General features: G+C 42.3%; 1 protein-coding gene across 2 annotated transcripts; it reads right to left on the reverse strand.

Annotated features, from left to right (window-relative positions):
* Positions 1 to 1,528: 1,528 nt before the first annotated feature.
* Positions 1,529 to 11,862, reverse strand: incenp (inner centromere protein). Of its 2 annotated transcripts, XM_084555288.1 has the most exons (21): positions 11,666 to 11,861; positions 10,685 to 10,833; positions 10,422 to 10,532; positions 9,720 to 10,324; positions 9,566 to 9,608; positions 9,185 to 9,254; positions 8,981 to 9,098; positions 8,749 to 8,779; positions 8,525 to 8,612; positions 8,298 to 8,438; positions 7,903 to 7,920; positions 6,157 to 6,266; positions 5,936 to 6,056; positions 5,734 to 5,844; positions 5,348 to 5,496; positions 4,614 to 4,734; positions 4,115 to 4,219; positions 3,775 to 3,810; positions 3,575 to 3,634; positions 3,307 to 3,463; positions 1,529 to 2,946 (listed from the first exon to the last, which is right to left on the reverse strand). In XM_084555288.1, exons 2-21 carry the CDS (start codon positions 10,822 to 10,824, stop codon positions 2,771 to 2,773), a joined length of 2,511 nt encoding a protein of 836 aa, XP_084411414.1. In that variant the 5' UTR covers positions 10,825 to 10,833; positions 11,666 to 11,861; the 3' UTR covers positions 1,529 to 2,770. The 2 variants fall into 2 exon arrangements, with proteins under 2 accessions (XP_084411414.1, XP_084411415.1); XM_084555289.1 differs by lacking the exon at positions 7,903 to 7,920 and having other exon boundaries at positions 11,666 to 11,862.
* Between the last annotated feature and the right edge of the window lie 267 nt (positions 11,863 to 12,129).

Consider the following 12,129-nt stretch of genomic DNA (forward strand, 5'->3'; position numbering starts at 1 on the left):
AAGCCGTGAGCAGGGAGAGGACATTGAGCGCTCTGGCCGAAAGCGCAGCCGCCTTGTACGCCTTTTCAGTCAGGGCTGACTGGAAACGGTCCGACTTGGACGGCAGGCTGGGGCTCCGAGGGGACACCGCTGACAGGCGGGGGTGGAGGTGCGCCGCAACGAGTGGCTCCATCGGAGGCATGCGGAGCAGACCCAGGCTGTCCATCGCCTCACAATCGAGGGACGAGGCTCCGGGAATCGGGCTCCTGCTGCTGAAAGGGCGGTCTCTCCACGAGCGCGCGACCTCATCCAGCAGCTCTGGGAAGACGGGGAGAAGTTGCTTCGTCGCGCTCTTGGCCAAGGGCAATTTCTTCCCCTCGTAGCGGGATCTGGTGGTCTCAGCTACGACAGCGGGCCAGGGGATGCCAAGCCGGGCAGCAGCGCGTTTGCACACGTCGAGCATGTCCGAGCTGGGGAGGGGAGAAGCTGGTATGCTACCCTCCTCTCCATCCCGAGAGGCGACGAAGGCCGCGGGCTGCGCAGCCCGGGCCGGAGTGATGAAGACGTCGTCCTCTTCTTCATCCTCTGATATGAGGAGTTCCGAGGCGGCATCTTCATCGTCCCCATAGTCCAGTTCCAGAACATCTTCCTCCTGCGGGGGATCCGCGGCTAGGTCGAGCTGGGAGCCCCAGCTGGCGCTAGCCTTCGGAGTCGCCACCGCAGCGACCGCCATCTCCTCTCCGTCCTCTGCGGCGGCGCCGTCGGGAGGGAGAAAGGGGTCGTGTCCAGACAAGCTAGCCTGGCGGGCTAGCCGTCTGCGGAGACTCTTAATTGTGAACACTGCGCAGTGTTGACACGAGCCGGGGACATCGATAGCCAGTCGGGCGTGTTCCAGCCCTAGGCAGCTCGAGCAGACCTGGTGTGGATCATTTTTCGAGATCTTATTCCCACAGCGACAGGGACGGGCCCCGGAATCTCCGTGCCCTCTGGTGTGAGGGATTCTAGCCTCCATTCCTCGCTAGCTGGTGTGCCAGCAAGGCTAATCGAGGCAGTTAGCTGGTGTGCTAACTAGGTGTTTCAGCTAACTGGTGTGTTAACCGGGTGCAGTTAACTGGTGTGTTAACTTATGAAGACGAGGGATTAACTGGTGTGTTAATACTCGGTACTCGAAGCGCCGTGGTGAGGCGTCGAGGACAGTGCTGACCAGGCCGTGGAGGGCGAGGAAGCACTGGGGTCGATCTGGTGTGACCGACTGGCAGAACACGTCCAAGGCCAGAAGCGCCCGGCGACCGAAGCTAAAAAAGATCAGTCTGTGGACAGTTTAGCTAGCTAGCCCTGGACGCGAGATATGCTCCGAGTGAGAAGAGGTGTTTGAATGACGTGTTGCCGTCCGCCTGAGCTATTTAAGGTAGGTGGGACTACCTATGGCGGACGGACACGTTCACCAGCCAATCAGGATTGGCGTAATGAGATTAATGCTTCTGAGGGCTGCAGCGAGGCGTGCATCCCATAGTGAGACATCGAACGAAATATTATGAAAGAGAACTGCATTCATATTGATCCAGACTGAATGACCTTCATCTCACAATAAAAAAACATTTAATGTAGGACAAAGCTACCACTGACCAACTCATGGCTGTATTTGCTACCACTTACTAAATCTCCAACTTTGTACCAAACGGGTATAGACACGAATTTCTCCAAACAAGATTAGGTGTCATGAATAAAGCAAATATGGTGGTTTAAGGTAAATTAGTAGGTAAAGTAACTTCTAGCAGTGAAAAACTTGATATCATTGATGGAGTCTAGTTGGTTCCTGAGAGCGTGTAAATATCGCGCTAATTAAGCTACAACGTTGCTAGCCACTGCTAGCAAGCAAATCTCCATCATTTCATCTGATAAAAATACCACGACAGGTTGGACTCTTCATGTAGGAGGCCGAGCAGCCAGTTGTCACATGAACCTACCTGGTTAGACGACTTCTCACCCTTTACGAAATCAAATTAAGCTAGTTGTTGTGGATGTCAAGTTAGCTAACGGTACGACTGGCTACCAGCTAACGCTCGCGGCCCATAAGAGGGCGCACAGACGTTAACGGTTAAATGTGCTGATGGGATAAATTTAAGTTCAAACTTTAACCAAGAGTGAAGAGTAAACGTTTATATTTTTCGGCGGCTTTTTAACTACATGTAAATTGTATATCTATACGGTTTTTATTAATTCAAGAAGACTAAATGCGGTTTCACCAAACTTACCATATATGTCGAGACGTAACGTTCACTGTTGCCCTTGGAAACCGATTGCGCAAATAAAGTTGTTATGATGATGAAACTTCAGTATTTACAGTCTCATTTATTTGTATGGAAGAATCAAAAGTCATATATATATATATGAGCAGCTGGGTGACAAATTCATTTCAAACCTTTAACATGGCAGAAGGCTTGACAAGCAATTACTCAAAGTACATCCATAAATATGAGTAGCAACCACATTCCTGATGCATGCTGCCGGCTGTCTGGGTTGTAAACTGGTACAACAAACCGAACCGTCACTCATGTTAGTGGTTTCATTGCTTTCATACAATGAAAATCAAAAACTCTGCAACACCACCTAAAAACTAAAACTTTGCATGCCATGACAACAAATGTAAAACCCTAATCACAAAACGAAAAAAATATAATTCAGGGGGGGAAAAAAAAACCATTACTTTATTTGAGATCTTAAAAATGTAACTTTTTACAGCAGTGTAAATATTTATATACACACATATATCTGTGTCAGTGTACAGACATTACTTGGCTCCAGAGGGAGGCGAGTACCACACCGCAGAGCTGGTACGTTTGAAGTATCGAGGCTTGCTCTTGCAAAATATGTCTTCCAGTCTTGGAGGCTCGATTATTCCAAAGAAAGAGTCCAGGTCAGGAGGGTTGTAGTACTGCTTTATAATCACTTGCTGCAGACTGGCACCTGGAAGGGAGAACATTAATCATAAATGTCTGCTTAAAGACAGCCAACAGGGAAATAAAATATATGTAGGATGACTCAGTGTGGACCAACACTGCCTTCAAAGGGGTCATTTGAGTTGTGACATGTTTGCTGAGGTGGAGTGGAGCTAGATGACAAGCTACTGTATTAATATTTAGTCACAGAGCTTACTTTGAATTTTTAAGTCTGAGGAAAATGTTCCTACCTTAAGCTACCCAGCTGTTAGCTTGCTAAACTGTTAGCCAAGACTACCGATTGAATGCCACGTTCCAGTTAATGGCAGCATGCATTACATTACAAGTGACTAAACGTTAGGAGACAGTTGGACCAACTCATACAGACCTTCTGCCCAGGACGGAACGGGTTTTCTCGGGGCAGACTCATCATCAGTGGAGTCATCACTGTTTTGGTCCATTCCGTAATCCTCCGCATTTTTGGACACAGACAAAGGTTTATTCCCTCCCTTTGGAGTGATGTCGTAGGACTGTAATGTGGATTGCTGCAGGAGGAGAATAAAACACATGAGGCTTTTATGATGAGAAACTGTCCGGCATGTTTTTTAGACCAACAATGAACATATGCGGTCGAAATATGAGTCAGTGAAATTTACCTCCATGTCCACAGTCACATTGAGGCCACCTTTTTTCACGGGCGTGGTCATTACCGAGCGCTGGAATGACACAATGCAAAGTATCAACTTTGTGTGACTCAACAACAATTAAAGACATTTCTCAATTACAAACACCAGACTATAACTTTATCTAACATGCACAGCTGGGGGAACACTGGGTTAAGATGACATATTCTTACCTCTATATCCACAGACACATTCAGGTCAGCAGAAGCCTTCATTGCAGATAGATAGAAGACAAAAAAAGAAAGACAACAAAAAAGAGATTACATAACCAACATATCTCCATTTCAGTTTTCATTTTCATTTGATCCAGCTACTGTATTATGCACTTTGAGTCTGTTCAACTAAAATACTCTGGTCTTTTCAGCATTTTTATAAAACTGGATTATCCAAAGTCTCGTGAAGGCAACACTGAACCTCTGAAATAATAATTAACCTTTTAATTCAGCTTTGAATTAATGTCTAACTGTGCCAGTGTACTGACAGGTTAAGTATTATTTTCCGCCGTCGGTGTACCTGTGTCTTAGCAGCCTGTTTAGCAGCAGCAGCAGCCTCTCTCTGCTTAGCAGCCTCCAACTCTTTAACTGCTTTCTCTTTTGCAGCCAGCCTCTGCTGCTCCTCCTGGTGGAACAAGAAAAGTGAGCAGGAGAACAAAAGATTTTCAACAAATGATAGTTTAATATATGGAGTAGGTATCCAGAGTTGTTAACGCACGAAAAAAACAAATGTTCAGTCATAAAGTAACAACAACCAATTATTTTTTTGGAACAGTGCCACTAAGCAGCATGACCTCTGGTCTTTCTGTGAATATGTTTTATGAATGTTGTTTTATTGTCATTATAAACCAATGCTGAGTGTGACAGACTGTGCAGCAGAATAAGTCATTTGTACCTGTCATCAAATTAAAGATAAGCCACAGATTTTATGTGTTATTTTCACAATTTTCTAACAGTGTAGGTGTCTAAAGCTTTTCTGTTTTGGACTGCTAAAAGCTTAGACACTTTAAAATTCTTACCAGTTTTCTTTTTTCCTCAAGTGCCTTCCTTTTCTCTTCCAGTTCTCTCATCTCTTTCTCTCTCGCTGCTCTCTCCACTTCACGTTGCAGAGCCAAAGCCTTTTCTTTTTCCACTCGCTCCCTGGAAAAATGATCATCAAGTCAGTTATGTAACATTAGGATTTTTATGAATACTCTTATTGATATTCTTCTTTATGAATCATTATCCATTAATTGAATAAAAAGTGGTCATTGCTGAATGCAGACAGCAAAAAGATGACACAGCCACTACAGACAGCTGCACTAAGCCAATATTAGTATTCAAACTTCAGTTTTTGGTGCAGTTAGATACTGTTAACGTTAATAAGTGGAGTATTTTATCAAGTCCTATTTATTTGGGCAGTGGAGCAGCTTTCCAACAATTGCAGAGCTGGTGGAGAAGACAAAATCCAAAACGGCACAGCTATATGGCAAATTCTGTCATTAGTCTGGAGGCCTCAACGTAAGCTGTGGGAAATTAGCCACAGCTTACGTTGCTATCTTTCCAGAGAAAGAAAACACAATAACAACAGTTGTGTGACACCAATAAGGCCATTATCATTGGTGGATGATTAGATGCTGGGTAAACAAAAATATTACTCAATCGAATCGTTCAGCTACTCCAATGGTGAATGTCTCTGGTTTGTTTCGTACCAATTTGATATAGATCCTCTGTTCCAATCCCTGCTGTAAGAATATTAAAAACAATAGCTAACCTTTCAGCAGCAGCTAGTCGTTCTCTCTCACGAGCCTGCTCCCTCTTCAGCTCCAACGCTTTGCGGGCTTCAGCCTGCTTACGAGCTCGCTGCTCCTCCTCCTCGGCCTTCTTCTTGGCCAGTAACTCCTGCTGTCGCTTTTCTTCTTCCTTTAGGTTTAAAACCAGACAACGGAAGAAAGAGTTAATTGCAATGGCCAACACGGTTACGTTACATGTTACGTTATGACAAACCATCTGTATGTACTAATTTAAAGAGGTTACACTTAAATAATTCTTCCCACACAAATGCAGTCGACAGGTTTATAAAAGACTTGGCATTCACCAAGTGTGTAAAATCCATAAGCTACAGAAGAAAGGCCATTAAAAAAAAAAAAAAGATCTTACTGCTTGCTGAATCTTTTTCTTTTTGGCCTCTTCTTCCAACTTCTTCTTTTGCTCTAGCTCCTCTTGACGCTTCACGACCACCTTCTTCTTGGCCTTCTCGTCTGCCAGACGCTGCATTGAGAGGCACAATATCAAACATCTGGAACAAGGCTTTAGTTTCTATTGAGGTGAACACAAACTGAGAAACCAGCTTCTTACATACCTTGTCATTTTTCTCACCAATCTGAGCCATTTTTTGCTCAATCTTCTTTTTCTTTTCCTCCTCCCTCTGCTCCTCTTTTACTTTGGCGTCCAACACTCTCTTTATCCTCTCATCCCTCTTCCTGGAATACATAGTTAAGTTAATTTAAAGTGTAAAGACAAACAAATTACCCCATCGTTACAGTCAGTGTGCGTTAACAATGAGAGAAGTTCAGTGTTTACTTCTTCAGTTCCTCCTGTTTCTTTTTCCTCTCTTCCTCCATCTTCTTCATCCTTTCTTCTTCTTGCTCCTGTTTCTTTTTAAGTGCTTCCAGTTTGCAGCGCTCTTTTGCCTGAAAATGTAGCAAATAAGGAGAGTACAGGGTTGGTGTTTGTCTGGTTTTTAACAATTCTGATTCTCAGTGCTCAACAACTGTCCACTCCGAAACTTTACAGGGCTGTGACACTTAAATCTAAATCAACTATTGGCAATTTTCTGTTGACTTCAACTCGACTTAGTTCTGCATCAGTTCTAGCTCTGTACCCCTGTGCTGTAGCCTGACATGCACCTCCCCAGAAATCTAACGGCATGTCGCAGCAACACAGACTGCATCAACGGAAATTAGTCTGAAATGCATCATCCTTCGTATCTCTCAATGGCCAGACGAGCACAAAAAAAGTCTCCCTCCCTCTGCCTCCTACACAGACCTCTTCTCTTTGTCAAAGTGATTTAAATATAAGTAACTGCTGTTCAATATTTATTAACTAATAATATATCTTCTAATAATATATCACTATATTGACTTGATTACAATTGGTTTAACTCCTACGTGTTGGTGCTAAGAGACGACATGCACAACAGTTTAGCTAACAGCTTTGTTTAAGGTATTTACTTGGCAAAAGTTATTGTTTGTTGAACAGATAATCCGAATCCAAATAAAAAATTTCTCAACGATTACTTTGGAAAGTTTACAATAAGGTAAAAGATACTCAAGAAACATGCTGTCAGTTAACAGTCAACAGCTGATACCAAGGTATGGTAACTTAAAGGTGATGAACATGTAAACAATCCAAAGCAGGGTGCATTAATGAGGGAAACCCGCTGCAAATAGAAATAAGAATCCATCCTGTTTTTGATCTTTAAGAGTTCAGTCATGTGTTTATAAACTACTATTTTAAACTACTATAAAATGTATTAGTTACATCTGTGTATGCCCATCTACCTGTCCAGGAACTGCTTATAGAAGTTAGTTACCAGCACAGTCTGGTAGAAGAAATCTGATTATTGGAGATGAATGACTTCTGCCCCCAATATCATCTCCTCACCCAGTTCATCTTGATCAAATGGTGATTTCAAATGATCAGAAAATCAGGAAAATGATCAGAAATCACCAACAAGACTACTTGATGATCTGAAAGCTTCAGGTTAAGATGGATTTTTATTTAAAAAATTTTCTTCTGACCGAATACTGCAAGTCAACCAACAGTGAGGTCACCCAAGCAATTTTACGTGCATTGAAGGCTTGTTAGATTATATTATGACAGCCAAGAATGACCATTAGTGACCTATGTGATCAGAAGCAACCACGTACCAACTACCAAGTGCAGTTTGAAATGTTGGTGAAAGTACACATATACAGTAGCCCCTTCCACACATGGACCCTGCACAACTGTTCAATTACTGTGATATGGTTTCAGCCATTTACTTTCAGGTCTGTCTCCTGTACATAACATGTAGCATCAGTCTAACTGAATTTACTTTGAGAATATTATCCTGGTTTGTTGCCGCTTCAGTTTTCATTAAAGTCAAATTTAGGAGAATGGTTCTAAAAGATGACGGTGTAGATAAATGTCTAAAACTCAGAAGTGGGAAAGGGGCTTAACTAGAGTACGTGCTACATGAGGTGACATTAATCAAATGCGGGATGGGATTATTAGACACCAGCAAACACCCACAAACAACATACAGAGCTTCAACTTTATACTTACCACTATACCAGTATCGGACTGAGGAGAGGAGAAAATATACCCAAATAAGGACCACATAATTTGATACTCAACAAAAAAAATGTAATTGAAATGTAAAAACGTGCATGTCGAATTAGTAACACCTGATTATCTTCAAAGAATGTTTTGGAGCTTGCAACAACACATAATCAAGAATCAAGATAGGTTTTAAGGAAATATACAATAAAGTTAGGAGCAATATCCAGTGAAAATTATTTGGCACATTCCGATCAGCTGCCATAAAAGATCTGTTCTGGGCATGTGAAGTGTATTTGGTAAGTAGGTCATGGAGGATTTTTTTCAGTTTTATTATGAAGCCAGGTTTAGAAATGTACAACTATGTTATTACTTTGCTACATGAGAGGTGTGTAGTTTACCTTGTCATCCACCTTCATAGGAGTGGTGTGCTTGATGAAGGACCTGATCACAGCGGTCCGGCCGAGGGAATTTGGAGTCATCATTAGCAACTGATTCTTATGAACAGTGTGGAGAAAAGACTTCATGTTGGGTTTGATCGCCTGTTAAGAGAGATTCAGCGTTCAGTAAGAAAACCACTTAGTTCCCAATTTCTTTATCGCATCGCTTCAAGGTTGATGCATCTTACACTCTGACTTTTCTTGAGGGGAGGAGACCTCTTCACAGGACTTCCCTCTACAGTTTCTGATGCTTTGCGTTTAGTACTGCGTCGTGGCCTAAAGACATAAAAAGAAAGAAAGATTTTATTTAGATCAATGTATGTGTGTCTTGTAACATCACTGCAGAAATCAGAAAGTACTCTAATCTGGACCTTGTCATTTAGGACAATAACCAAACTATGAGAGCACTCACCTCTGGGAACTCTGTTGAGTCTCAGCAACAACTGAAACACAAACATGCAAATATGCATTTAGCACACATTCAGTTTTAGAAGATTTTTAACAAAATAATAAACATGACTTTCAGTGCTACACTGAAGTTGACCTTTCTGATATAAACTGTCATCACTTCATAATTTTATCCTGTTACATACTACTTGGGACGCAGAGAACCTAAAAACAAACAAACAAACAAACAAAAATACCTTTTCTGTTGTCAGGAGTGCTCACTTTCGACACAATGGTCGACAACGAGGGTGGAGCCAGTGTGGGAGAGTTTGCAGCCACAGAACGAGTAATGCGTCCAACAGATGGGTGTACAAACTGTTTATAACAAAACAAAACGCATGAGTCACCAGAATTAAATTGGAAATCACAACCCTTTTAATAATAAAGGTTTGCGTTTATACCTCTTGAGATTCCTGAGATTTGTCTGGTGAAGAATTATCCACTGTGTCTGCAGGCACAGCTTCTGACATCCTACAGCAGTGAACATAAGAACATGGGTAAGAAACATTTTAAAATAAATGGTAAAAATGATCACTCCACAGTACGGCTTATGTAGATAAATTTTCCAGTCAGTGAAGGGTTCTATAGTGCAAGTGAAAATGTGGGGGGAAAAATATCTAGAAATGTGAAAAATTATGTAAAATTATGCAGTTTTAAAAGCCTAAAAACAACTGTAAACTCCATACTGTTTGAAAAGTCATTTTTTAACAAAGCGCAAAGCATGTCTGTCTCTTGTTAGGCCCCTATTCATAATCATTAAATTTTTTGTTTTCTTTACTTACACTTCATCATTGTCCTCAGTTAGGGAATCCATGCAAGAGTCATCTACAATATAGAGAGAGGGGAAAAACACAGGTCAACAAGAAACAAAGTGAGGAAAAATTGAGGACATTTCACATTTCTGTGATTATCAGTAAACTACGGTTTGTCTCTCACCACCGGTGTTACTGCTGCATGTGGAGTTGCCCATGCGAGCAGCCTTCCTCTTCATCATAGAACGGTGTGAGGAACGGCGAACAGCCTCCTGTGTCATACTGTGGCGCAGACCAGCCAGTGAGTGACGGAGCTTGAGGGAGCATCGAACAGAGCTACGCCTTGAACTCTGAGTGCCAGCTATTGTAATCTTAGCAGCTGTACGACCAGGAGAGGCCTCTGGCTTCTGAGCACGCTCAGCAGTCGAGCGATCTTCAGGAGAAATGCTGACAACAACCTCAGGCAGGGGTTTCTTAGGTGGAGACTGAGCAGTGCCATGTGCGCCATCAGGTTGGGCTTCAGCGTCATGTTCGTCCGACTCTTCTTCCTCTACCAGCTCTGGTTTCTTGTTCTGCACCTCTTCAGGTTCACTGCTGGCTCGAGGTGACCGGCTCACATCCTCTACCACATCAGGCTTTGTCTGTTTGTTTTTGCGAGTGGAGCGTTTGGGTTGTGTGGAATTGCTTGCTTCAGAGGTGGAGGCCTGAGGAATGGCTTCCTCTTCAGCAATGAAGTTCAGTGATTTCACAGAGGAGCCACGGAGGTTACTGCGCTTTCCCTTTGAAAATCTATATAGGAAAGAAAATTTATATAGAGCTTTAAAAGGTGTGTCAAATGTCTACAGTGTCATAAAACTGAATTTAAAATTAAGCCTTTAAGACAAACCTTCGCCTCGACTGATTTTCTTCCTGGCGCCCCAAAGATACACGTTTCCTGCGAGTATTCTTTTTCTGTGATGGTGTTTTCGGCATCAATTCTGGTTCAGTATTAAAATCTCTGAAATAAAAATCAAAAACTGCTTCATTAGGAAAACGTCAATGTCAAATGCAGAAAAGAATTATACATAAAAACAAAGACATTTTCTAAAGCTGGAAAACGGTAAAAGCAAGTAAAATTTCAATAGACCTTTGACATTAATTCAAACTTACCTTGAGAACATGTTACTGGCTTCTTGTTCAATCTCTTCAAGCCATACCATGTGGATATTCTCAATCTCCCTGTTGAAATCTTGAGTTTTTCCATCAAAGATTTCCATGAGGGAATGCACTGTTGACAATACGGTTTTCATGGTGACGGCCTGCAGGGAAAAATTGAGAAATTAACATCAGGACAGGACAGGACAGGACATGACATGACATGACAGGAAAGTAAGTCAACAGTTAAGGCACAAGGAGCTCGATTTCTGTGATCCGAGTGGACAGCAATACCTAATGTTTACTATATTGATTCTCTGCATAATATGATAGTATTACAAATGTAATATCACATTGTTTAGTCTAGTGGGTTGACAATAGACCTTTGTATAAGGAAGAGACCTTACAGCTCCCTATAAAAGTCGACGAAACAATAAACTTTATCAGTTAAACTGTAATTTCAAGTGAGTGCCAGCTGTAGACGAATGCTGCACAAAAGCTGTTTATAATACTATGACTCTTCAGACTTCATTGTTGTTTTCGCAGTGCCAGGGTGCATGCGCAGTGTCTTCTATTTCCGCGGACGGTTTATTTAACAGCAATGTGGCCTGCAACAAATTACGCTCGTTGTTGTGTCACGTTACAACAGCACTGACAGATTGAGATCCCATAAAACAGACCATTTTACATTAGCCCTATATTTACTTCTCAGGTGTAGCATTTATGAAGTAGCAGAACTGATCTAACGTCTCCAGATTGACATGCTAGCTTAGTTTAACATTTAGCATTTAAGAGATCGACGCACACAACACCCAACTGTCACATGTTGTTAAAAACTATACTAACAGTTATTTTAAGATAGCATCAGTAAACTTAATTCTCGATAATGTTTTTATTCATACCTGTTCTTCTGTGCCTTTAAAGGCTAACGGGTCGATGCTAGGCAGCTAACGTTAAACATCTAAGCTAACATTAGATTTAACGTCAATCGTTTACCTTTGTCTTCCAAGTCTCTGAAACGGGAATGCGATGTTCGTTCCTCTGGTAATTTTAAAAGCTAAATCAATCGCATTACTGCGTAAAAAATAAATGTGCTAAAACGAGGGAATTCCCACTCTCATGTCTCAGCTCTCCCAAATGACAACAGCAGTCCAGTGTACTGGCCCGCTGAAACCGTTTATAACTTGTTCAAACCTCACGAGCCAATCCTAAAGCTCGGTGACGACAGGGGCTGTTCGATTTGCAGACTGCAGCATCCGGGAAGGCGGAGTCAACTTTCGAAACAATAGCGGTGGTCGGTGCGGGGTGTGAAAACTGGCGACTAGTGAATACAAATCGTGCAAACCCAACGGAAGTAAGGGGCGGGGTTACGGCGCTGCACAGATTTAAATCGACCAATCAAGCTGGTGTGACTTTTCTGCCCCGCCCACGACACTTAAACACATGCACGTTTGAAACGT

The sequence above is a fragment of the Chelon labrosus genome (assembly GCF_963514085.1).
Source record: "Chelon labrosus genome assembly, chromosome: 11".
NCBI lineage: Eukaryota > Metazoa > Chordata > Actinopteri > Mugiliformes > Mugilidae > Chelon > Chelon labrosus.